Source organism: Heptranchias perlo, chromosome 2 (assembly GCF_035084215.1).
Source record: "Heptranchias perlo isolate sHepPer1 chromosome 2, sHepPer1.hap1, whole genome shotgun sequence".
Lineage (NCBI taxonomy): Eukaryota > Metazoa > Chordata > Chondrichthyes > Hexanchiformes > Hexanchidae > Heptranchias > Heptranchias perlo.
The window spans coordinates 124,481,568-124,507,847 of NC_090326.1; the positions used below are offsets into that span (position 1 = coordinate 124,481,568).

At 43.3% G+C, this 26,280-nt stretch overlaps 1 protein-coding gene across 1 annotated transcript in view; it reads right to left on the minus strand.

Moving 5' to 3' along the window:
- The window catches only part of cubn (cubilin (intrinsic factor-cobalamin receptor)), a 347,393-nt gene that overhangs the window by 3,119 nt on the left and 317,994 nt on the right, over window positions 1-26,280 (minus strand). The window contains exons 46-51 of the mRNA XM_068007070.1: window positions 19,610-19,815; window positions 18,001-18,163; window positions 15,716-15,924; window positions 12,846-12,990; window positions 8,526-8,707; window positions 3,201-3,366 (exon numbers count right to left, since the gene is read on the minus strand). Of these exons, the coding sequence (XP_067863171.1) occupies window positions 3,201-3,366; window positions 8,526-8,707; window positions 12,846-12,990; window positions 15,716-15,924; window positions 18,001-18,163; window positions 19,610-19,815 (1,071 nt within the window). The remainder of the gene's footprint in view (window positions 1-3,200; window positions 3,367-8,525; window positions 8,708-12,845; window positions 12,991-15,715; window positions 15,925-18,000; window positions 18,164-19,609; window positions 19,816-26,280) is intronic.

The window sequence follows — 26,280 nt, forward strand, 5'->3', positions numbered from 1 at the left end:
GTGGCTGCAGTGTGTACCATCTACAGGATGCACTGCAGCAACTCGCCAAGGCTTCTTTGACAGCATCTCCCAAACCCGTGACCTCTACCACCTAGAAGGACAAGAGCAGCAGGTACAAGGGAACAACACCACCTTCACGTTCCCCTCCAAGTCACACACCATCCCGACTTGGAAATATATCGCCGTTCCTTCATCGTTGCTGGGTCAAAATCCTGGAACTCCCTTCCTAGCAGCACTGTGGGAGAACCTTCACCACACGGACTGCAACGGTTCAAGAAGGTGGCTCACCACCACCTTCTCAAGGGCAATTAGGGATGGGCAATAAATGCCGGCCTCGCCAGCGACGCCCACATCCCATGAACGAATAAAAAAAAAAGAGGATGCTGCCAATGTCACAGTAAAGAAGGAGATAGTAGAGATATTGGCTAGGATAAAAATAGACGAAGAGGTGGTACTTAAAAGGTTGGCAGTACTCAAAGTAGAAAAGTCACGCAGTCCACCAGGTGATCTTAACGGACGCGGAGCAGCAGGCATTGGAACTAAGCTGGATGCTGGAGTGCCCGTCCGTGGCGGACGCCGAGACTGGGAGTGCACAAGCGGCTGGTGACAGAAATCTAACACTCAGCACTCATGATAGCAAATGATCTTAGCATTACTTGGCATCTGCAGCACCGCAACGTCTGTCCACATGCTTAATATTGCTTTCTGTTCTCGTGCAGGGCCATCTGCGACCGCCGTGACTGCGGAGGGTGATTCCTCAGAGGACCTGCCGGCCTCTGAGGGGGCATCGTCACATCTGAGCCAGCTATCCACCAGCACAGATACACACACCTCGGTGGGTCCCCGTCCTCACTTAGTTGGGCTTGCACGTGGTGAGTCACCACGCACATGTGAGCACGAGCAGACCCTGGTGGCAGGGGCAGCCGTGGAGAGTCCGCGTCGGGGGAGGACTCTTCTCCAGGCTCTGCTCAGTTGGACCCAGATGCTGAACCCTGGGGGCCAGCCATGAAAAGGAGAGTTATTGAGGGCCAGCAGCACATTGCTAAGGTACTGGAACAGTTGCCACGTGCACTCTCCACAATCGCGCAGAGGATGGAGGAGTCCAACTTCTGTATGAGTGGAATACTGTCACAGGGACGTGAAGGCATCTCTGAGATAGTGTCGTGGGTAGGTGTGGGAATGTTTGCGATGGAGGAAAGGCTAGCCTCCATTGAGCTTCAAGCACAGCTCAAAAATGAGTCCATCCAGGCCCTGACAACGGCCGTTCGGATTCAGGGTGAGCAACATTCTGCTGCCTTAAAGAGGGATGATGGTAAAAGGGGACATGGAAGTGGGGACACCACTCAAAGCGCTCCCATGTCTCACCCGTTGCCCCCCTCAACCAGTACCCGCAATGCTGCCTCCTCTCCAGGTGGCCAAGTCTGCCCCTGCACAGGTGCAGGCGGAGCAGTCTATGGAGGGGCCCTCACGGGCACCAAAACCCAGAGGGTGTCCGTGCAAAGCATCTCATCGGTCAGGGCATGGACAAGAGCGACCTGCCACCACCTCTGCTGAAGCCACAGGGGTAGCAACATGTAGGCGTTCCCGTAAACGTACGGCTAAGGTTTTGTGAGCACAAAGGGGATGCACAAGGGTGTATGACAGAATGTCATGTTTTTGATTTACTTTCGTTTGTTTTGCAAAGCATGTTCAAATTTGTTATCACCACTACTGCCACGTCTTTGCAAATCTTGTCTGGTTTGTGCAATAATTCCCTTTCCTGAGGATCACCATGAAGACCCACACCTGATGCGATCCATTGTGTCACTGCAGAGGGGGTGCAGGTGTATTTGCAGGGCTCTTTTGTGCAGACGACTGAGAGACGCCGGCGATGTCCCCAGTGGCACCCTGGAAGGATCCGGAGGAGAAGTTGTTGAGGGTTGTTGAGTCCCGCATGCGGGGGCTGCGTGCGCATCTAAGCACGTCATTGGGGAACCCGGAAGTGGGCGGGTTGGAGCCGGGCTCCGGATCTGCCCCGGGAATCCCGAATTTTTAGAGCCCTCCTGCCACGAATGCACCCGCTTGGCCATCCTAAAATCGACCCCATCGACTTTCAAAAGGCGTTTGATAAAGTACCACATAATAGACTTGTTAGCAAAATTGAAGCCCATGAGATTAAAGGGACAGTGGCAGATTGGATACAAAATTGTCTAAGGGAAAGTAGAGAGCAGTGGTGAATGGTTGTTTTTCAGACTGGAGGGAGGTAAACAGTGCTTTTCCCCAGAGGTCAGTATTAGGACCACTGCTCGTTTTGATATATATTAATGACCTGGACTTGGGTATACAGGGCATAATTTCGAAGTTTGCAGATGACATGAAACTTGGAAATGTAGTAAACAATGAAGAGGATAGTAAAAGACTTCAGGAGGACACAGACAGACTGGTGAAATGGGCCGACACACGGCAAGATGAAATTTAATGTAGAGAAGTGCGAAGTGATACATTTTGGTAGGAAGAATGAGGAGAGGTAATATAAACTAAATAGTACAATTTTAAAGATGATGCAGGAACAGAGAGACCTGGGGATGTATGTACACACATCTTTGAAGGTGTCAGGTCAAGTTGAGAAGGCTGTTAAAAAAGCATATGGGATCATTGGCTTTATAAATAGAGATGTAGAGTACAAAAGCAAGTGGGAAAAATCCCTTGTGAGTGGAGAACCATTTCTGTTGGACTTCTTAGAGTTTAGTTCAGCAGAGATTTGGAACCGGCCTGAGAAATTTTTGAAGTTGCTGTTGTGGAGCCACAACAGACTTAAATATTTTCTTTAAAGTGGCAAAGAAACCATTAAAAAAAAATTATGCTAAACCTTTATAAAACACTGGTTAGGTTCCAGCTGGAGTATTGTGTCCAATTCCAGGCACCACACTTTAGGAAGGATGTCAAGGCCTTAGAGAGGGTGCAGTGCTATTCAGGAGCAGAATGGGAGCAAAGGATTATCGTCCATTTTCCCTCTGCAATGCGCCCATTTTTCTGGTGTTATTTGAGAGTAGGGCAGAGGACAGACGGCCCTAATTTACATTTGATAACTGAAAAATTCAGTGACTAACACCGCAAAGTAAATGAATCTTTTGGAAAAGTTGGAGTTTTATCGAGAGTTTATTAGGTGTTGCATACTAAATGATAAAATAAGCTCTTTTTGATTCATATTTGTTTCTTACCATTTGGAGAAGATGTCCAGGTGATCTCAAAACCACTGTGATTTGTTAGGACATCACTTCTAAAATATAGGGTAAGTGCATGGAAGTTTGGGAAGATGGGATTGGGCAGTGTTCTACCGCAGAACCTGTCAAGCACTTGTCCATTACTATCTGTACCATTTCGTATCTGAAACATATATAAGAAAATATATAAAAAGTAAGTAATTACAGTTCAATCTTTTTCTGCACTTAATTGTCTGTATGAAATTAGTAACACCACTCAAAAGTCATATTCTGTGAGATAATGGGGGTAATTTTAACCCCAAAGAGCGGGTGGGTTGGAGATGGGTGGGAGGTAAAAATAAGAGTTTTTTCAAGTGGGACTGCAACCCGGCTCCAACACGTCCACTTCCGGGTTTAACACAGGCATGTTTGGAAGCGCACACAACCAAAACCCGGAAGTCCCATCCCCATTTAATGATGGTGGGCGGATTATTAAAAGGGAAGTGTACCACATTGAAATAGTTGAGGAACTTAATTTTTTGTGGATTCTAAAGCTGAAATGAATTTAACCTCACCTGCACAGGTTTCCCATGGCTTCTGATTCTCGTCAGGTTAAAGCAGGTGAGAAGGGCTGGATCCATGAGGTGAGTGCCTATATATAGCACTACTTGTGGACCCAGAGGAGCAGGAGTGCTTCATCCAGGCCCAACAAGCTAACCTGGCATGACCCCCCCCCTGCCCCCGATGGTAGACCCCCCCCCCCCCCCGCGATGGTAAACGTCCCCTAATGGCAGACCTCCCCCACCACAATTGTAGTGCCCCTGTTGATGGTAGACCTCCCTTCCCGATGGTAGACACCCCCACACCCGACAGTAGACCTCTCAACCTCTGACTCTTCATCAGACATCCGATCTGATCACCTCCCTGCCCACGATCTTCTCCAAGTTCCCCCCCCAAACCATGATGTCCTCCACGGCCCATGATCTCTCCCTCTATCCTCTCCGATTCGTCGGTCCTTTCCCTCCCGACAACCAGGCAGCCTGTCAATCTGGCTGGATGTCACGTGGGAAACCCGGAAGCAAAAATAATTACCTCTAATTGAGTTGCGACGGCAGATTGCGATGCACTCACTTGACTTTCGAGTTCCCCACGTGAACATCTACCCACCCACTGGGTTCCGGCTCTGAGTAAAAATCAAGCCCCATAAGTCACAAAAAATAAAAGAACCCATCTTCAATTTGGTTTTCCTCATTCTTTGAATACTGGAGTTGATTTTCTGCTTTGAGTGTAGAGTGATTGTAATTGGTGCAGAGCCGGCTTTGCGTCCAGCCAATTTGTGCACAGCTGTTGGTGTGGTAACATTTGGGTCCGAATTCATTCTGCATCTACAATGAGCTCTTTGTGTGAAATTAGCCTACTGCTAGGAGCTCATACAGTGGGGAGGGAGGTACAGGATTATGTGTGGTGTTAACGCTGTAGCAATCACTTAAAAGTAAGTACATTTTTGCCAAATTTAAAGGCTGTACAGCCTGGAAGATTCCTTCCACTATTTTGGACAACCTTCCCCATAAGTGGCTTGGAGGAGGTGGCAGCAATGGTATATGCCAACATTGCTACACAGAGAACATGGAGACATATGTGTAAGACGTTTTCAGGCATCAAAAGTCTATCATGTTAAGGCTATCCCTTTTACAAGTAGATGGGTAAAGAATCTGGAATTTTAAAAAAACTTGTGTCAGTAATGGTGGCCATGAAACTCCGGATTGTCGTAAAAATCCATCTGGTTCACTAATGTCCTTTAGGGAAGGAAACCTGCCGTCCTTACCCGGTCTGGCCTATATGTGACTCCAGACCCACAGCAATGTGGTTGATTCTTAATCGCCCTCTGAAGTGGCTGAGCAAGCCACTCAATTGTTCAAGAAGGTGGCTCACCACCACCTTCTTAAGGGCAATTTGGGATGGGCAATAAATGCTGGCCCTGCCAGCGACGCTCACATCCCATGAACAAATAAATTTTAAAAATGCACGATATAAATAGTTGCATCTCAACCTGTGGCTGCATGCAAAACACTCAGACGATCACACAGCTATTTGATTGCTTAACATGTATACCTGTATTGCAGCAAGGCACACGTTCCAGCTGCAAATCACAACTGAAGCTCTTGCCACACCTTTATCATTAAAGGTGTGCTCAGAAAAAATTCATCCAACATGATGTGTTCATTTTCTCACACATGCTGAGATCTAGGGTAGGTATTTGAGTGTCACTGTATGTTCTCTTGAAACTTTCAACACTACTCTGCTTGCAGGACAAGGTATCACATAATAAGAGGAAGCAGAAGCACACTGAGGGAGAGCCCTACAATTTCAAGTCCTTTGAGTGCCTTCAAGGAGTCAGCATTGGTGATGAGAGCATGAGGTAATATGAGAGGATGAAATTACAGACCTTCCCTAGACTGAGGTCCTGAACCATATTTTTCCTTTTGTTTCTTCTCCTCTACTCAGTCACGCATGCACTCAAAATCACTCTCACATGCAAATACTTAAGTACAACACCATGACATACAGTATATTGGCCTGTGAATAACTGTCATGCTAGATTTCTAACATATGTTCCTGTTCTGTTACTATAGTTATACTCCAAGAACCAGTCACAGGTCCTAGTCGCAGAAGAAGACATCACTGTTATCCAGAGGTCTGCTCCCATGCAGATCAGTGGGTACGCTAAGGGACTGGCAGAAGTGGGGTCATGATTAGGTAGACATGGATGAGGCTGCTATCTCTCAGGGCAATGTCAATTTGCCTCATTCAGTTCGCCTCCCCTCCCGTCACTGATTTTCATCCTGTGCTTCCCTTTGGTGACAGTGAATGGTGTGTGTCCTCTACATTGGAACAGGAGTAGGCCATTCAGCCCCTTGAGCCTATTCCGCCATTCAATGAGATCATGGCTGATTTGTATTCTAACTCCATTTACCCGCCCTGGTTCCATATCCCTTAATATCTTTGGCTAGCAAAAATCTACCAATCTCAGATTTAAAATTATTAATTGAGCTAGCATCTACTGCTTTTTGTGGGAGAGAGTTTCACACTTGTACCACCCCTTGTGTGAAGAAATGTTTCCTAACTTCTCTTTTGAATGGCCTGGCCCTGATTTTAAGGTTATGTCCCCTTGTCCTAGACTCCCCGACCAGCGGAAAAAGTTCTTCCTATCTACCCTATCAATTCCTCTCAAAATCCTAAAGACCTCAATCAAATTACCCCTTAAACTTCTGTATTCCAGGGAATACAAGTCTAATTTATGTAATCTCTTCTCATAATTTAACCCTTGGAGCCCTTTAACTGCTCCTTCTAGGAACTTCCCCAGAAAGCAGGCAGGACCAACCAGCCACTGCAGCAGTGGATGTGGCCAGACTATTTGCAGGGCCGTCTCGTGGCCCAGCACAGGAGGTATGGAGCCATGTCAATCCCAAGAGGCTTCCAATGACATCCAGAAACCAAATGTAAGGAATCTTACAACACCAGGTTATAGTCCAACAAATTTATTTTAAAATCACAAGCTTTCGGAGATTATCTCCTTCGTCAGATATAACCTGGTGTTGTAAGATTCCTTACATTTGTCCACCCCAGTCCATCACCGGCATCTCCACATCATCCAGAAACCAGCCACCTCACTTATGTCTTCCACTGAGGAAGCCCTTAGAAGTACCAGTAGAATAGGTTGTAGAAAACATATCATCCATTGTCATCAAGGGGAGCATCGGGATGAAAAAACAGTAAATGTATCTACAAAGATCACTTGAGGGAAATAAATTGGTTGCACATTATTTCAACTTTGTTCAGAGTTTACTTCTGATGGTGCAAAATAAGGTAGCAGCAGATCAAACAGTGGGCACCCTTGGCAGTTGTAGTACAGAGGACAATGTTGGTGAAGGTGTATTGGGCTACTGCATAGTGCACATGTGGATGGGATGGTTGGTTAAATGGGGTTTTTAGGCACTTAGATGAATGCCTTCTATATCAAGCCTCTTCCAGGCTGCAAAGGTATTTCAGCAATGATATCTTTCAAATCATTGTCATTGTCCTGAGCTGGTCTTGTTTGTGGATGAGTCTCCTCCTCGATGGTAAGGCCTCTTCAGATAGCAAAATTATAGAACTTGCAGTAGATGGTGGTGATCTTGGAGACTATACTCCAAGAAGCCGCCTGAATCATTCAAGCATTTGAATTGTTGCTTCAAGATACCAAGAATTTTTTTTTATTATCACCCTGGTAGATGCAATCATTTTCTATCTGTGAATTTCACAAGGGTGTCATTAGCCAGTGCTGTATAGGGTAGCCTTGGTCTCCTAGAAGCCATCCTTCAATTCTGCTTTTTCCATCCACTAAAACAGTTATAGGGGATTGCATCAAAATAAAAGAATTGTGACTGCTGTCTGACTGATGCCTGGGAAGCAGCAATCACCTGAATGATCATGTGTTGATGGTCCTGACCACCTGGACTTTGATGGATTGGATCCCCTTATGGTTCAAGAATGCCATGGCATCCTGTGTGGGAGACTGTTTGGTCACATGATTACCTCTGTAATTTGGGGAGTATGGTGACATGAAAGAATTTCAGTACCTTCTCTGTTGCTGCTTTTCCATGGGGAAACTGATGAAGTTGTTTGCACTGGTAGATACAGCACCTTTGACCTGCTTGATGTGTCTCAGCACTGAGGGTTGACTAAAGTTGCAGATGTCTCTTGGGGTAGCTTGAAAGTATTTGAATGCAAGGCAGTTCAAGACAGTGGTCACCTTCACTGCCATAGGTAGTGCTGTCCCCCCAGTCAAGATTGTCTGCAGGTCAGATTGCAGGAGAAGGTACAACTCCATCACTGCCTCCCCAGTGAACCGTAGCTTGCAAAGTCATTCTACTAGGACATTCCCGGATATGTGTGCTTGGTTATGTAAACACAGCTCTGTGGGTAAGGACTGGTAATGGCAAAGTGTCTCTGATGCAGACGAACCTTTCTGCCAACCCTTCTTTAAACTTCATTTTCTTCAAAAAACTCGAGCAGAGATAGCACTAAGTAAAATACTTATTTGAGAAATTTTTGTTACAGCAACAAGAAATACTTCAGTTCTCTTTTATGAAGCCCCTTTCTAGAAGGTATTACTGACACTTACTGCCCACAATTTACTTTTTAATAAGCATAGGATTGCCTATTAAAAGGGAGCTCTAAAAAGACCAGTTTGAAAATTAAGCAGATCACAATTGCGGTTAGGCGGCAGTGAAATTGTCTGCTTTCTGATTTCCTGGCTAATAATTATTTAATGTCATGACATATTACAGGTAGCTATCTCACCTCTAAGTAGTCATTGTTGCATCCACCTAGGCTTTCGATGTCAAAGGCATCAAAGAAGAGAGAGATTTTGTGGCTCTCTGGGGCTCGTAGAATGATTGTGCAATCTAGATTATGAGGATAGACATTCGGCCAGCCAGGACTCTTCAGGTAACCAAATGATTGGTTGTATTGTCTGCTACAGCCTGAAAAGAGTATTTATGATGTGCAAATATTCAGAATCATATATCAGTAAAACTTACTACAAAGCTTAACATGATTAATTTATTGTGGACTTAAATAGAAAATGCTGTGACTTAACATGAATTATTAGATACAAACATATATAAATTTAACAGGATCTTGCTGTATTGAAAGATAATTTACCAGGTTAACAAACAGTAATGGATGGCGATGTGATTCTATCACTGCATTAATGATTGTTGTGCCTCTTACTAAGTTTTCATCTTCCAAGAATCATGGGCCAGTTTCCCTGTTCTGTTGTTAGCTGCAGGGACCACTAACAAACTTACTTGTCAGCAGCAGTACTTCTTAGACATGATTTTCACATCATTCTCATAAGGATTGACCTGGTTTCATTTTTTTTATTATTTGTTCTCGGGGTGCTGGCGAGACCAGCATATATGGTATATAATGGGACTCAAGGCGGATAAATCCCCTGGACCTGATGGCTTACATCCGAGGGTCTTGAGGGAAGTGGCAGTAGGGATTGTGGATGCTTTGGTAATAATTTTCCAAAATTCTCTGGACTCGGCAAAGGTCCCGGCAGATTGGAAAACTGCTAATGTAATACCCTTATTTAAAAAGGGTAGTAGGCAGAAGGCTGGAAATTATAGACCAGTTAGCCTAACATCTGTGGTGGGTAAAATTTTGGAGTCTATTATTAAGGAGACAGTAGCAGAACATTTGGACAAACATAATTTAATAGGACAAAGTCAGCATGGCTTTATGAAGGGGAAGTCATGTCTGACAAATTTGCTTGAGTTCTTTGAGGACATAATGTACAGGGTGGATAAAGGGGAGCCAGTGGACGTAGTGTATTTAGACTTCCAGAAGGCATTCGACAAGGTGCCACATAAAGATTATTGCTCAAGATAAAGAATCACTGGATTGGGGGTAATATTCTGGCATGGGTGGAGGATTGGATATCTAACAGGAAGCAGAGAGTTGGGATAAATGGTTCATTCTCTGACTGGCAACCAGTAGCCAGTGGTGTTCCGCAGGGGTCGGTGCTGGGTCCCCAACTCTTTACAATCTATATTAACGATTTGGAGGGGGGGACCGAGTGTAACATATCAAAGTTTGCAGATGATACAAAGATGGGAGGGAAAGTGGAGAGTGAAGAGGACATAAAAAACCTACAGGGGGATATAGACAGGCTGGGTGAGTGGGTGGAGATTTGGCAGATGCAATACAATATTGGAAAATGTGAGGTTATGCACTTTGGCAGGAAAAATCAGAGAGCAAGTTATTATCTTAATGGCGAGAAACTGGAAAGTACTGCAGTACAAATGGATCTGGGGGTCTTAGTGCAAGAAAATCAAAAAGTTAGTATGCAGGTGCAGCAGGTGATCAAGAAGGCCAACGGAATGTTGGCTTTTATTGATAGGGGGATAGAATATAAAAACAGGGAGGTATTGCTGCAGTTATATAAGGTATTGGTGAGACCGCACCTGGAATACTGCATACAGTTTTGGTCTCCATACTTAAGAAAAGACATACTTGCTCTTGAGGCAGTACAAAGAAGGTTCACTCGGTTAATCCCGGGGATGAGGGGGCGGACATATGAGGAGAGGTTGAGTAGATTGGGACTCTACTCATTGGAATTCAGAAGAATGAGAGGCGATCTTATTGAAACATATAAGATTGTGAAGGGGCTTGATCGGGTGGATGCGGTAAGGATGTTCCCAAGGATGGGTGAAACTAGAACTAGGGGGCATAATCTTAGAATAAGGGGCTGCTCTTTCAAAACTGAGATGAGGAGAAACTTCTTCACTCAGAGGGTAGTAGGTCTGTGAAATTTGCTGCCCCAGGAAGCTGTGGAAGCTACATCATTAAATAAATTTAAAACAGAAATAGACAGTTTTCTAGAAGTAAAGGGAATTAGGGGTTACGGGGAGCGGGCAGGAAATTGGACATGAATTTAGATTTGAGGTTAGGATCAGATCAGCCATGATCTTATTGAATGGCGGAGCAGGCTCGAGGGGCCGATTGGCCTACTCCTGCTCCTATTTCTTATGTTCTTATGATACGCGGTAGATACGAACTAATCTCACCACAGAAAGTTAAGTCTTGTCCATTCCAGTCTAAGTACGTGATAAGTGTTAATTACTGCCAGTCAACCTCTCTGACACTGTAGATTAACTAGTACAAGTGTAGAGCCTCATTCCTTCAGGTTTTAATTGTTGTTGGAGATTTAAAAAATGTAAAATTAAAAAAAAAACAATTATTTTTCCTTTCTGTCTCTTTTTTCTCCCCCTCTTCATCCAATCTTTCTTTCCCTCTCTTTATTTCTCTTTCTGTACCTGATTTGATATCGAATTCACCCACGCTAATTTACACTTCCTTCTTAGTCCCTGTGCTGTTAATTTCACAATCCTTCAATCTGATTGTTTCAGGAGATACGCAGTTGCTTGCCCTGTTCACACAGGTCTCAGATGCCCTGTTTCCCTCACTGCAACATTATCGCTTCGTACTTTCAGCAACTTACCAGGCAAAAATTTAAAAACCTAAACGTGTAAGGGTAAGTCTAACTAATGGCAGATGCTGTTAGATGCCCTGTGACAGCAAGTTATGGTCCAATGTTTATTTCAGTGTCAGTGTGTGAACTGTAAACAGGCAAAACTCCAGGAAAACAGCAATTTCCCAAAATCCATCTGGAGTTTGAGGACTAATCTAGATTAAATAAAAATTCTTTGAACTTAAAATGTTGCGAAACAACAATCTAAAATCACTCACTCCAGAAGATACGATGGCCTCGAAAACAGATGGTTGTTTGGCAGGAGTCTACAGAGAGGCCGTAAGCTCGGGTGGTCTCCCAGCCTTCAGCCAGCTTCCAAGATGGTCTTGTGGGGGTGGGGCCAAAACTCTGCTCACCCCCTACAAGATCATCAATGCAAGAGGGGGCGGGGGAGGGGGTGGGCAGCTAGGGCCAGGGGCTCCCTTATTCAGGATCTGGTGTAGCAATGCCGTAGGTCATCTGGGTCTCACCAAAACTGGTGGAAGTGGGGCCTAAGTGCGGGTGTTTAAAAAACTTTTAAAGTAGTCTCCTGGTTTTATCTTTTTTTGAGGGGGGGAGCAGATGTATGTCAAATCGGAATGAAAATATGAGCCACTGACCAGTAGAAATAATATAAAATAAGAAAAAAAATGTATGTTGAAACCATTAAGAAACGATAGTCCTTTGAATAAAACCAAAATAGTTGTGTAAATGTGCTACACATATTATTGCAACACACTCTGTCTCATTGGTGTTGTTTATTTCAGCTGGGGAGCTGTCAGTGATAAAAATGCTCATGTATTTGTACATGTAATTAATACTGGAAAGTCCCAGTTAGGTTAGGTGAGGTTAGTGAGGATTGAAATCACTGTGGATATGAGCTGGCTTTAACACAGTAAAGTGGCTGTTAAAATGCAGTCAATGACAACATTCTTAGCTGAACTTGATACTTATGTTGAAACAATATCTTTTCTAAGTCGTTCAAGATGAAGGGGGCCAAATTTCCTTTCAAGTTATACTGGGAAACCAGCATAATCTGGACGGGTGGGGGCGGAAAATTGGCTCCCTGCCCCGACAGCATTTCCGGCATTTTCTGCCAGAAGTGACCTCAGGTGCATAATTATTATAATGAAGGCCAAATGATGGCAATACGCCATACGACATATTTCCCATCATTTACGTCCTAGCAATGCTGTGTGCAGGGGATGCCTTGCTAAGAACCAAAGTATGGACGGGAAGGGACGAGATTATTAAAATTTTTAAAAGACCAGTTTTGGCACTGCATTTTCGGAGCTGGCATTTGACATTTTTTTTCAACATTAGGCTGGGACTGCAGCCCCAGTTATGCTGTGACAAGGCACCACTATGATTTTCCTCCCCTTCCACCTGTGCTGAAAATGGTGCTGGCATTTGACTAAAATATTTAAATATCCCTCACCCCAGGAAATGGTCAGGCAAGCAGTGGACAGAAGTTCCACCCAGCACCAGGTCCATTCCCAGGACAGCTCCCATGGAATTTTGACCCCAAGAATTTTAGCTGATATAAAGGAAATGCACGCAGTTAGTTTTGTTAATTTTGGAAAAAAAAGTGTCAAAGGATTTACCTGCAACCTCGTACATTAGCTGGAATTTATTTCCACTCTGGTACGTCTTTGATGTGAAGTCGATCTTAATTGTACGGTCATATGAATAGAAATCTAGGGCAGTTAGATTGGAACCACAGAATCGATGAATTTGCCCAAAATCACTCTGAAATTAGAAAAATGAATAATTTTAAACATAAATGTAAAAGGTTTAAATCCATGAAACATTGGATAACACTTTTGTTTCAGATGAACTCCAGTTCCTGATGACATTTAAAATATTTTTCTTGACAAGTTTGCAGCAACCCCCTCACAGACCTAATTTCATGGTATCACTAAAGTCTTGTGAAATCTCTGTACTGATTCTATTGAAAATATCAAAACTTCAATAGTTTTTTTGCCCTCAAGGCCAGAAAGAATTTTACTTTACCTGATATAAAGTATAAAGCCAAATTATTGTTTGGTTACTGTATCAGAAAGTTCTGGCTCTAACTGGGAATATACAAGTAAATTGAAAATAAGCAGTAGAGGGAACTGGATGGGACAGTGGCTGTAATACTGCAGTGTCAGTCTGGCTCAGCAGTGTCAGTGCAGCAGTGTCAGCCTTGGCTCCATGGTAGCACTCTTGTTGATAAATCAGATGATTGTGGATTTATAGGATTTGATCATATACCCCATACTGTCACTTCAGTGCAGCACTGAAGGGAGTGCGGCATTATCAGAAGTGTTGTCTTTCAGAAGTGAGGCTCACCTGCCTCTTCAGGTGGATTGAAAAGATTCCATGGCGCTAATTGAGAAGAGTAGGGAATCCTACTAATGAGCTGTAGATTTAATGGCCCTGATATTTATAGGGAGGTGGAGAGGGAGTGGGGTGGGGGGTGAAGGTCATAGCGGCTGGGAAACCCGGAAATGTAACACCAAGGTCCTGCCGAATTTAACGGCAGCGCTTCATTTAAAAAAAATGTCTCCATTTCCCAGCCGGCAGCCAGCCAGGTTGAACGGCTGGCTGGCTATCAGGCAGGAAGGCCAGCGGTGGTAGGCCGCAACCCAGGAGTGGAGTGGAGTGGAGTGGAAAGAAGGGAGGAAGGGTGGGAGAGATCGTAGGTCAGGAATGGGGCTGGAGATCGTGGGTTGAGGGAGAGATCGTGGAGGGAGGGCGGGAGGAGAGGGATCGTGGAGGGCGGGAGGAGAGGGATCGTGGAGGGCGGGAGGAGAGGGATCGTGGAGGGCGGGAGGAGAGGGATCGTGGAGGGCGGGAGGAGAGGGATCGTGGAGGGAGGAGCGAGATCGTGGAGGGGGGTAGGAGCGAGATTGTGGAGGGAGGGATGGGGAGATCATGGGTCGGGCAGGAGGGAGAAATCGTGGGTCGGGGAGAGATCGCGGGTCAGTGGGGGGGGGGGGGGGGGGAGAGATTGTAGAGGGAGGGAGGGATGGTGGGTCGGGGGGAGATTGTGGTCAGGGAGAGATCGGGGTGGGGGGTTGGCATCGGATTGCGGAGAGGGAGGCCGATTCATGGCAGATTTGCTTAGGAGGCTGGGGGGATGCACTCCTTTTCCTCCTGGCCCACAAGCAGCGCTCTAAAAAGCACTTACCTGCTGGATCTGGAGGTTCTCGCTTCCCTTCAGCTGCCAGGTTTCTGGCCCACAGCCGTTAAATGTAATAGTCAGTTAAAATTTGAGGCACACAGCATTATTAACATATTTAAATAACTCACCCGCTCCCCAACCTGCCTCCATTAAAACGGGAAGTGGGCGCGTTGGAGGCAGCTTGGGATTGGGTTTTCGATTTTTGAAATTTAAAACATACCCCATCTCCCCACCCCCCCGCCCCGCCCATCCTGTGGGGTTAAAATTCCCCCCTGTGTAACCCTATGTTACTCCTGGTCAACATTCATCTCTTAACCAACACCACCAGAACAGGTTCACTAGTCACTTATCTCATTTGCTATTTGTTTGACCTCGCTGTGTGCTAATTAGATGCTGCATTTCCCTACAACAGTGACTGCATTTCAAAAATTAATTCATTGACTGTTAAGCACTTTCAGACATCCTGAGGATATGAATGGCACCATATAAATGCAAGTTTTCTTGTTTCCTTTCTTTCCCCGCTGACCTCTGAGACCAGGGTTCAAATCCACCTCAGACTGATATCCTGTCCTTGGTGTTGTTAAAGATCTTAAGTGTATGAACTTGGGTGTTTAAATACAAAATTAACAACAAAAAGCGTACTAATTGGCACTTGCTCAGAGAGATCTGATGAAATTTAAAAATATCCTACTGGTACAGTAAGTGGTACTCCTCTGAGGTTGGAACAGGGTGGAAGGGGAGTGGGACTAATTGGATAGCTCTTTCAAAGAGCTGGCAGAGGCATGATGGGCTGAATGGTCTCCTTCTGTGTTGTATGATGCTATGAAGGGGCTTTACCCTGTGTCAAATCCATGTTATAACTCACCTGGGACTGTCTAATGCTAAAAGCTTGCTTGAGGCACCCATGAAGCCTGTGGTTTTGGGGAAGCAGAGCTGAGGTGGAGACGGGGGCAGCCTGCCTGCAAATTTGTTCATTTTAATTAGTTGCAGTTTCTCTCCTTTGTTTTGCTCTTTTGACTTTTTTTTTTACGTGACAAACCAAACAGAAGTTTTTCTGCCTCCAAAGAATGAACCACAACTAATTTGTCTGCTCCTTAAAAGAAAATTTAAAAGAATACAGAATAGGGAGGAAAATAACTGCCACAAGGAGAGAAACTGCAAACAATAAAACCTTTCCTTGATGCAAAGATTGTACGAAAGTTGATGGTGTGTGAACTCAGGCTGATGAACAGTTAATTCTTCCCTGAATCCTGAATAGTGCTACTATGTATATGTTACAATAATATAGTTGAATATCTGTCTGACCTCTGGCCAGTCTTTAAGCTCCAAGTAATCCAAAGTACAGTTTGGGTTGGCTGATAAACTGACTTCTTGTACTGTCACTCTGATTTGTTCCTGTGCAGGAGCATCGATGATCCAGTGACACGTGGTAAGGGGGGGATACTTATGTGGGTAACCGGGAGATGTAATGATCTGAGGCACATTGGTAGCATTGAATACTCCACCACATAGCACTAGAAAAAAAACAAATGAATAGATTGACAAATTGCAACTGAAAATTGAATGAATAAGAATTTTTTAGTACTTTCGAAAACTAATAATAGGACAGAATTTACTCTCAAAATAACAGTGAGGCTAATGACGTTCATCGTTATTTATAAGCAAATCGCACAGCAGCTTCAGGTGAAGGCAGATGCGTAGTTAAACGCAAAAATCCGGAATTTGCTGTCCAGGATGTGCCGCTCCGCCGATAGCTTCCTGAAAACAGCATCTCGCTGTCTGCCCCACCATTGAACGAACGGCGTGAAGTTTCTGTATTTGAATGGTAGATAGGAACTAAACTCGTCACAGAAAGCTTGTCCGTTTCAGTCTAAGTACCCTTTTATTGGTGTGATGTTGTAATTACTGCCAAACAACCTCTCTGGCACTGAAAATAAACTTTTACAAGTGTGGAGTCTCATTCCTTCAGCTTTTAATCATTGTTGGAGATTTTTAAAAAATTTAAATTTTTTTTACTTTTTCTCGCTGTCTCTTCTTTTTCTCTCTCTCTTAATCCCTACTTTATTTAACTTTCCGTACCTGATTTGACATTGGATTCACTATTCTAACTTATACTTCCTGATTCAGACTCTGCGCTGTTCATTCAACAATGCTTCAATCTGATTAGTTACGGTTAAGTTGCTTGCCCTGTTCACATAGATCCCAGATGTCCAATAGAGGGCGCCATGCTGTTTCGATCTCTCACTTACAGCAACTTGTAAACGGGCAAAGGCAAGTCTAACGAACAGTCTAACGTTCGTTCGCCAGCTACAGTAAATTCTGGCCCATTATCTTTGTTGAAGTTTCTTTTCAGCGTTGTTTTTTCTTAATTTCACTAACAATTTGAAATATTGCAGTCACATTACATGATAAAATTAAAACTGAATTCCTGCTGGTTATCACAGACAGGAAAAGATCCTTGACAGTTTGTTATTAAACAGTAGGTGGCACCAATGCACCATCAAAATTCAGTTTGAAAAAAAATTGTTGTTGCACAAATAATATAAAAAATTATTCAAGTAAACCTTGTTCTGTCCAGGTAGGGATATACCTTGTTTAACTTAATTGTCAACTTGTTCCATTGTATGCAATTTCTTATTAAAGGGGTGGTACTGTTTAAATTAAACAAAATCAGTGGGTGAATTTTCTGCTTATCAAGGTGAAGGATGTTAGTGCCAGTATTGCTTGGGTTTGATCCCCCTACTCTTTCCCAACAATATGCTTCTCCCGATCGTCCACTGTAACTTCGTCGAAAGATTCACGGAAACCTCACAGAGATGGTATGAATAGCTTTTACACCGTTTCTCTGGGGTTTCCACGGATCTTCCACCGAAGTTACAGCAGACAATTGGGAGAACCCCCGCGGAAATTCAATCCCAACATATCTTAATTGCAACTTCACCACCGCAGCAGTTGGACATTTTCACCTAACACATCAACCATTCTCCTGGCCTCTAATTAAGTTATTGATTCGCAATTGACTTTAGAGTCCTCAGGCATGAAGGAAAATCAGCTAGGGTTCCAGACTGCTGTCTTATAAATTTTTCTAGAAAGACCATAACTGAGGATAATGTCAGGTTTTGCTGCGCTGTCTCTTTCTCCTCCCTCCCCCATCCCATGGTGAAATTGCCTGCTGACACCATGTAGGGTCACAAATGAAAAATGGCCACTTGGCAAGGTTGTCAGAGGATTTCCAGTGCCCTTGGAACTGTATCCTAATGTATTCAGGAGAAAAGGGGTGAGAATTAGAGCATGAGCACATGTCACCTCTATCTGATATATAGCTAGGTTCATGGTGATAAGAGATGTCAAAAATCACCGTGCTAGTATATATGATGATACTACAAGATGCTAATCCACATCTTCATATAAAGTACAAGGAGATTTAGGTAAGTATTTCACTTTTGCTAGCAATGTTTTTAAAATATAATTCCTAATTGCTATATTCTAATTAAAATATATATGATGCCTCTCCTTAGTAACACACAAAAATATCCCAGACATTTCTATTATTGTTTACAATCTTCACTGAATGCCCTCATTTGACTTACAGTCATTGGCTATATATGTTACGTTAAAGCCAGCTAATTCGATTGAGAAGCCAGAGATGAACCTCACAGTAAGGAAGTTATTGGAGGAAACAAAGGGAGATGGCAGTTGAGAACCACAGTAAGTGCCAACTAATGGGCTGTTTATATTTTCTCCATCATAAATCTGAAAAAAAATCACAAAGAAGAAAAGTCTGCTATTAATATTCAACATCTTAATTTATAACAAGTTTTATTTTTCTTTTGCTGTGTGATTAAATATTTGCTACTCACCTGTGAATTATCATGAACTAAGGACAGGCAGGTCAATATAAAAGAGGGTACTGTGTCAAGACCTGCTATCCTCAATACCTGGTGTGGTACAAATGTCTTCATTACTGCTCAATTAATGTTTCTCCTGCTGCTTGAACAACTAAATTGCTCCTGGGCTCAAACAATAACTGTAACTCTTCATTAACCATACTATAGATGGTGATTGAATGACACCCCATAAAACATAAATGCCCTTTGTGTGTGTTCTTAGCCAGGCCTGACTGTCCTTTTGAACACAAGGGGTAAATTCACAGACCACTCGATTTTCATTCCATGAATTTAAATAGACAGAAAATTGTGCTGAATCTGTTACAGGCATGTGATTCTACTCACCTGATTTTGATCTACGGTCTCTATCATGGTGATACTCTATGCCCAGTCAAGAAAGCTGAAAATCTGTCCCATGTTTTTTCTCTAAAAAAAAGAATGTAAAGTCCAGGGCATCCGTGGGGCTGGGAGGGGTCGGGGTGTAAGGGGTCTAGTGGTGAAGTCAGAGTCTGTAGTGGGGTGCATTACTGTGGCAAACATAACTGCTGGCCATGAGGGATGGTGACTTTCAGCACCTAAGTTTTTTGGTTTAGATCTATGCCAGCGCATTATTCGTGTAAATCCAGGAAACTCATTTACACTTGTCTTTTGCATGGAGGTGGAGTTATGTAAATGAGCAGCAGGGAGAGTTTTGGCGCATATATCTTGGAAGCAGCGTAAACAATCGAGGAAATTCGCACATAGTGATGTTTCAGCGTAAATCTGACATAAATGAGTTACACGAAAATTTCTTGGGAAAAAAAATGGCACAACACTGCTCATAGGTCGTAATTACGCCGAAATTTCCCAGGAAATTCTGGACCCTACTGTTTGTTGCAGTGGTCTTCCCAGGTAACTTATTCTGCAGTTTCATTATTTGTTGGGTGGAACAGTTCAATGTAGCTTCCTTTCTTAATCTTAATATTATTTCTTAAAAACATGTTATAGTAATGTATTGTTCTATGGCCTATATTTGTAATAAGCACTGCCAAGTCAATCAACTTAAAACAACCACAGCAAGAATTCTATTGTTGACTAATGTACTTAAGTGTTTCATCAACAACTAATGCAGAGTAGACAAAATCTTAATTACATTAGCTTTCACATGAAGACCAAGGATACACAAGGAGAATGGTGCTACAGTGTTTTTAATAAAAGATATGCACATGAGTAGAGTTCTTTTATTTCACAGTGAACTTGTTACTGTTTTTGCTTTGAACTGAAATGGAAACAATGCTCTATACTGCTTTTACTCAAATTATAAAATACTTACACTGACGTAGTCGTATGCACAAATTCCATTAGCCTTGTCCTCAAGTAGAAAGACTGTGAAAGTGATGTTAATAACCTTGTTTAGAGGTACAATAATGTTCCACAAACAATCTAAATTTTTTTCATATTTGCCATTGAAGTCAACATCTGGTGAACTGAAGGTGCCACTGGTCCCGGTTAAGTACCCACCACATCCCTGGTTTGATCCTGAGGAGAAACATCAAGCCTCATCAATGTTATCACTTTAAAGAGTCAGTTATATAAATATCCTAGGAAATATTTTTCTTGATTAAACAATTAATCATTTTCATCGCGTTATTAATGGAAAAAATATACAATTTTGTTAAATAAATTTCGGGGAATTATTATACTCTTTTTGGGGCAGAATTCGGGGATTCTGGGAGTGGAGGGGCTGAAAATTAGGATGGAACCCATTTTCGCCACATTTCCACCTCTTCCCTGGTCCTGTGATTAGTTTCCTATCCTGCTGTCACTTAGGGAGGCATGTTTGGCAAGATCTTGGACTTCCCCAAAAATCCTGCCAGATTAATTACAAATCTGTTAAGGCCAACGGTAAATATGCCTTCATTAGCAGGTATTCTTGCCATCCAGGGCTGTGTGTGGGCCCCATAATGCAGCATTCAAGTGGCAATTGATCCCAGAGAGATCGATTGCTGTTGAATTGGGGGCACCAGTTAAGGAGCAGGAAAACGAACATCTGACTCCTTGGAATCTTTGGCCAGAGTGGGGTAATGGCAAGGTGCCATTCTGAAATCCTGTCAAGTCTGTGGGTTGAATGCCTCAGTAGTACCAGGCGCCTGCCTCCAAGACTTAGGATGGGGTCAAGGAGAGGATAGATGGCTGGGTGGATGTTCTGTACCACTACCGAAACTTCTGGCTATTATTTATATTTTAAGACTTTTCCACAATGTTTCCTGCCTTCATTTTCCTGCATTAACTATAATCCTGATTTTAACTCAGGATGGGATTCAGGGGAGTGTGGATGCTGAGGCGGGCGGCCATCCATCCAGCCCTCTAAGGTGTGAAGCCCGGGAGATTTTAAATCTTGGGCCTCATTTGAATGCCATAACTCTGACTCGTGCCCAAAGCCAGTGGGATGACATTACAACTGGCAGTGAGAGTTGAAATTCGCGGGGACTCAAGCCGCCGCCGCTGGGGACCCACAGAAATGGTGTCAGGCAAGGTAAATGAGGAAGGGGGCGGATGGCTATGGTTTGCAGCGGGAGGGAGGGAAGTTCGGGGTTGCGTACACCCAAGGTATCCTGCTCCTCCTGCTGGCGCACAAAGTAAAAAAAAAGTAACTTACCTAGGCATCCTGTGACCAGGATGCAGCTTGCACACAGGTTTCCCTGGCGGGTTTGAGACTATGTGGGCCTTGATCGGTCTTGCAGTTAAATTGGCGTGCACATCCCAATGACATCGGGAGCCGATGCCAGCTCTTCTGGTGCTGCAGTGGCATCCCAGTGCAGCCCTGTCAAGATCCTTCTCTTGGCACTGGTGGGCTCCCTTTGGGCGGCATGAATCCTACCGGGCAACACAAATGACCCCCATCCCCGGGAAATGGTTCAGGTTGGGGTGGTGGATTCGGAGGGAAGAGCAAAATCCTGGCTATGTAATACAATAACTGTCACTGTTCACACTGACAGCCGTTGCAAGCACAAAAAACATAACAAAACTAAATTGAATAAAATTTCCCCATAACATTTACAGGGTATATTATAAAATAATTTGGGACCAAATTGTCAGTTCACTCAGTAAGGCTAGCAGCATGGTGGAATAGGAATAGACAGTGTCACACTGGTGCATTAAGGTGCTCTTCTGAGGTTGAGACTGAGGCACATTGTTGGAACAGAGTAGAGGAAACGTTACGTTGTATCTAATCATGCCATACCTGACTAAGTAGTGCTTGATGCTGATACTGGATGCTCAGAATGGACAAGTACTTAATTTCCCAACACTAACCTTGATGAGCAAATAACTCACCATTTAAAAAAAAATAAAACAAACAAATCCAAGGCGCGGGTGATATTAAAATAATAATTTAATCTTGGGGTGTGAATAACAGTAATCTGAGTTTGAGTTGCTCTCTTCTCATTTATATCATTACCTGAATCTTTCCAGTGTAATTACGCCCTGGTTTCCTTTATTTTCCATTTAACATAAGTAATATTTTGTGTGGCAACAACACAGCTTACTGGTATGCAACAAGACAAGAATTGTAAATTGTATGCTTTGCCTCCCCACTGGACATGGGAAAAGGAACAAATGTGACTGGACATATAACATGTAATGGATGTTTAGCCATAAATCAGATAATCTGAAGAAGTAATTGTAAAAACTTCACAGTGTGTTAGATACTCATGTTGAGGCTAATTCCCACTGTCGCCAGGGAAATACATGAAATCACCAACTATTTTTGCTTGACATTATTTGTCCCAAAGTGATAATTTCCTGAGCAAAGCTGTATCATAAAACCCTTTTAATGAATCTTTGTTATCATTGCTATTTATGGAATAAAGTATAGGCATTTTAATGTTTATTATACAGGAAATTTAACTCTCATTTCCTCAAAATAGTGGTTAATAAATTCCTATTTAATACATAGTAATCTGAGAATCATTTCACACCATGGCAATACATCCATTAAAAGGACATTAAGCAAGATCAGATAATGGCTTCAATACCTCGCCAAGGAATTTAGTGGGTCTTAATTGAAGTGTGTAATGGAATTTGAAAACACACTTAAAAATGTATTCTACTGGAGACTACATGGCTTTGCCCACTGAGACCATATGTCAGGAATTCAGGAGCAAGTTCTCATGATTTTCCAACCATAATTGGGACGCACTCGCCCAAATCCCTAACATGCACTCCTAGTGGGGGAAGCTCCACATTGATGGTGCAAATTCCTAAAATTATTGCGAGTTAAAACTAAAATGTTTTGATAACACTGTAGCAATAGATGTAAATAATTAGTGCTTTTATGCTGATGAAACAACAACAACCTGCATTTATATAGCACCTTTAACGTAGCAAAATGTCCCAAGGCACTTTGCAGGGGCAATTATCAAACAAAATTTGAAATCAAGGCACATAAGGAAATATTCAGACAGCTGACCAAAAGCTTGCTTAAAGCGTAGGTTTTAAGGACGGTCTTAAAGGAGGAGAGAGAGATGGAGAGGTTTAAGGAAGGAATTCCAGAGCTTAGGTCCTAGGCAGCTAAAGGAACGGCCACCAACGGTGGAGCGATGAAAATTGGGGATGCGCAAGAAGCTACAATGGAGGAGCGCAGAGATCTTGGAGGGTTGTAGGGCTGGAGGAGGTTACAGATATAGGGAGGGGCGAGGCCATGGAGGGATTTGAAAACAAGGATGAGAATTTTAAAATTGAGGCATTGCCGGACCGGGAGCCAATATAGGTCAGCGAGCACAGGGGTGATGGGTGAACAGAACTTGGTGAGAGTTAGGATACGGGCAGAGTTTTGGATGAGCTCAAGTTTACGGAGGGTGCAAGGTGGGAGATCAGCTAGGAGAGCATTGGAATAGTTGAGTCCAGAGGTAACAAAAGACAAGGGTTTCAATAGCAGATGAGCTGAGGCAGGGGTGGAGACGGGCGATGTTACAGATGTGGAAGTAGGTGGTCTTGGTAATGGAGAGGATATGTGTTTGGAAGCTCAGCTCAGGGTTAAATAGGATGCCAAGGTTGCAAACAGTCTGGTTCAAACTCAGATAGTGGCCAGGGAGAGGAATGAAGTCAGTGGCTAGGGAATGGAGTTTATGGTGGGGACCGAAGACAATGGGTTCGGTTTTCTCAATATTTAATTGGAGGCGATCTCTGCTCGGACAAGCAGTGTCCCAAATCAGAGACAGTGGAGGGGTTGAGGGAGGTGGTGGTGAGGTAGAGCTTGGTGTCATCAGCATACATTTGGAATCTGACATTGTGTTTTTGGATGATGTCGCCGAGGAGCAGCATGTAGATGAGAAATAGAAGGGGGCCAAGGATAAATCCTTGGGGGTCTCCAGAAGTAACGGTACACGAGCAGGAAGAGAAGCCATTGTGGGAGATTCTCTGGCTACGACTAGATAGATAGGAATGGAACCAGGCGAGGACAGTCCCACCCAGCTGGACAACGGAGGAGAGACATTGGGGGAGGATGGTGTGGCCATTCCTGTCAGAAGCCTTTATATAAGTTAAAATCTACAAACACAAAGGACATCAAACACTGTTCTTTTCTTTGAAACAAGTAACTCTTCCCACATCTTGGTCCATTATTGAAAAGCTAGCCAAGGGAAATAACATAACTAGAATAATCAGATTCTAACACATAACGCTCTGCTGTATCACCAAGTCAACTGAAAAAGCCAATGAAGTAATAATAGATTTTAAAGGGTTGTATTGTTAAGGAAATAAATACTGCAAAAGTGAAATCACACAGAAACAAATGGGTGGAATTAATGAGTTCCACTACAATTTGTAAATAAAAAGAGAGGCTCTTCAAGATCTTCAAATATATGACAGCATCTTTGAAATTCTGTTTTGATTTTAACTTCCAGATGGGAATGTGGCAAAGTGAGTGACCAGCCCGTCCAGAAGCGGTAGCAAGGAGGCTCAGCCCATTTTAACGGCCGGGACTCAGTAACATGCCGCTTGGCATTGGGCGGCAGGAAGCTGCCACCAAGGATCCAGTACTCCTGCTCCTCCTGGCCCCAAGGAAACAAAAATAACATGTTTTTCTTTTCTTACTTTGCTCAGTCTCTCCTGGTCCTAAATCTTGTTACCGGCAGGTTTGGTCTGGCGAGGAAGCCACCGCTGCTCCCCCACGCAGGCTTCAGGTTAAAATAGCAGATCAGGGCCTCAATGATGTCATCAAAGCCTGACTTGCATAGTTAAAGGGGATTCTGCCGGCTTGGGGTGGGTGTGCTTTCCATCTGCAATTTAAAATTGCAGTCGGCCAGATCAGGGCAGGAAAGGAGTGGGTAACACCTCTTATCTATTTTAAATGCATCCCCCACAAGGTGGGGGGAGTTATAATCACGCCAATATGTCTAAATTGGCTTTGTAGAGTTTATGTTTTACAAGATATAACAAAATACAAAATATAACAAAGCCTCTTTGGTATATGACACAGACCATTAACAATTCGTATTGGAGATTCTAAAAAGTTGGAAAGAAGGAAAGCGTAGTGAGTGAAATTTCCAAAACCCTATAGAACTTTTGCTTTGCAGAACAAGCAAACTGAGTATCAAAGTACCAGAGGATTGTTAAAGCTCTGGACCATGCAAACAATAGATGCAAGCTTTCCCACACTTCACCACAATGTGGCAGCTTCACTTAATGTTCAGTTCTTTAAAGTATTTAAAACCTCAGGTCCATAGCATTCAGATGCTATGTAGTGTACTATTTCTATTAGTGGGGATGGTAACATTTTCCAAACCATAGAATAAATCTCCCAAAAAGGAAGAACTTGCATGTATATAATGTTTTTCACAGCCTCAGGGTAGCCCAAAACACTTCAAAGCCAATGATTTTTTTTTGATCTGTAGCCATTGTTGTTTAACAGGCAAAAAGATAACATAAAACTACAACAGTTGGACACGAATTCCAGTTTTTGATCATTTTAGAAGAGAATGTCCTTCTTTTCCCATAGCACAATAACTTGCAGATGAAATCAATGTGAAAAATTTGTGATGAGGATATTGGGACAGATTTTCTGATCAGGCATCTAATCAGATGGGGGGGTTGATGCTATTAGAACCCACCAGACCATTAGTGTGCTGACCATGCCTGATTTTGAAGGGTCAGCTTCACTTACACATTGTGGGCTAGCTCATATTGGGCCTGGTATTGGGAGCTCAGTGGCGGGAGGGGGCTGGGGGCTGCTTACAAGGGACGATGAGTAAATTTAAAGAGTCGCAGCCATTTAAAGACATAAATCAGCTTCTGCAGATGTTGTTTGGGTAACAAAAATCTCTGGCAAAACCCAGTGGCAGGAAAAATAAATGTGGAAACATAATCTGCTATCAAGTGATAGAGCAGCACATCATTCCAACTCCATGTTTGATGGCTGGCAAAGTGCAAGTGGTGCATAATGAGGTGGGAGCATGAAAGGTGACCTTGTGTTCTGTTCATGGGCTCTCTCTCCATCAGAAAGCAATGTAGCATGCCTGGAAGGAGATGAAAGAAGAGAACTTGAGGGTACAGTTGAATGTCACTGCCGCTGGCCGTGCCAGTCCTCACAGCAGATGACACAGCTCTGCGAAGCTTTGTCTGTTGCGAGTGCATATTAAGAATTCAGGCATGGAGATCACTGGACCTATCAGGAAATTCTGTCCACTTATGGACAAAAGATCTGTAGGGCCCACTGACCTCCATGCCTAAATTCTCAAGATATGCTCCCGGCGGGTAAAACTCAGAATGAAAATTCGTAAAATTTACCCGTAAGTACTAAGATGTAAACGGGCTTGAAACAGCCTTTAAAAGAGATGTCTGACAGGTGATCCTATAGAGGTATACAAGATTATAAGTAGTATGGAAAAGGTAAATCTGGAAACTCACTTTAAGTTCAACTTTGAGAATAGATCAAAGACTCACAGGAAGTTCTCCTTCACAGAAAAGGTGCAATTTTAACTTAAGCCTGGCAGGAAACTGATG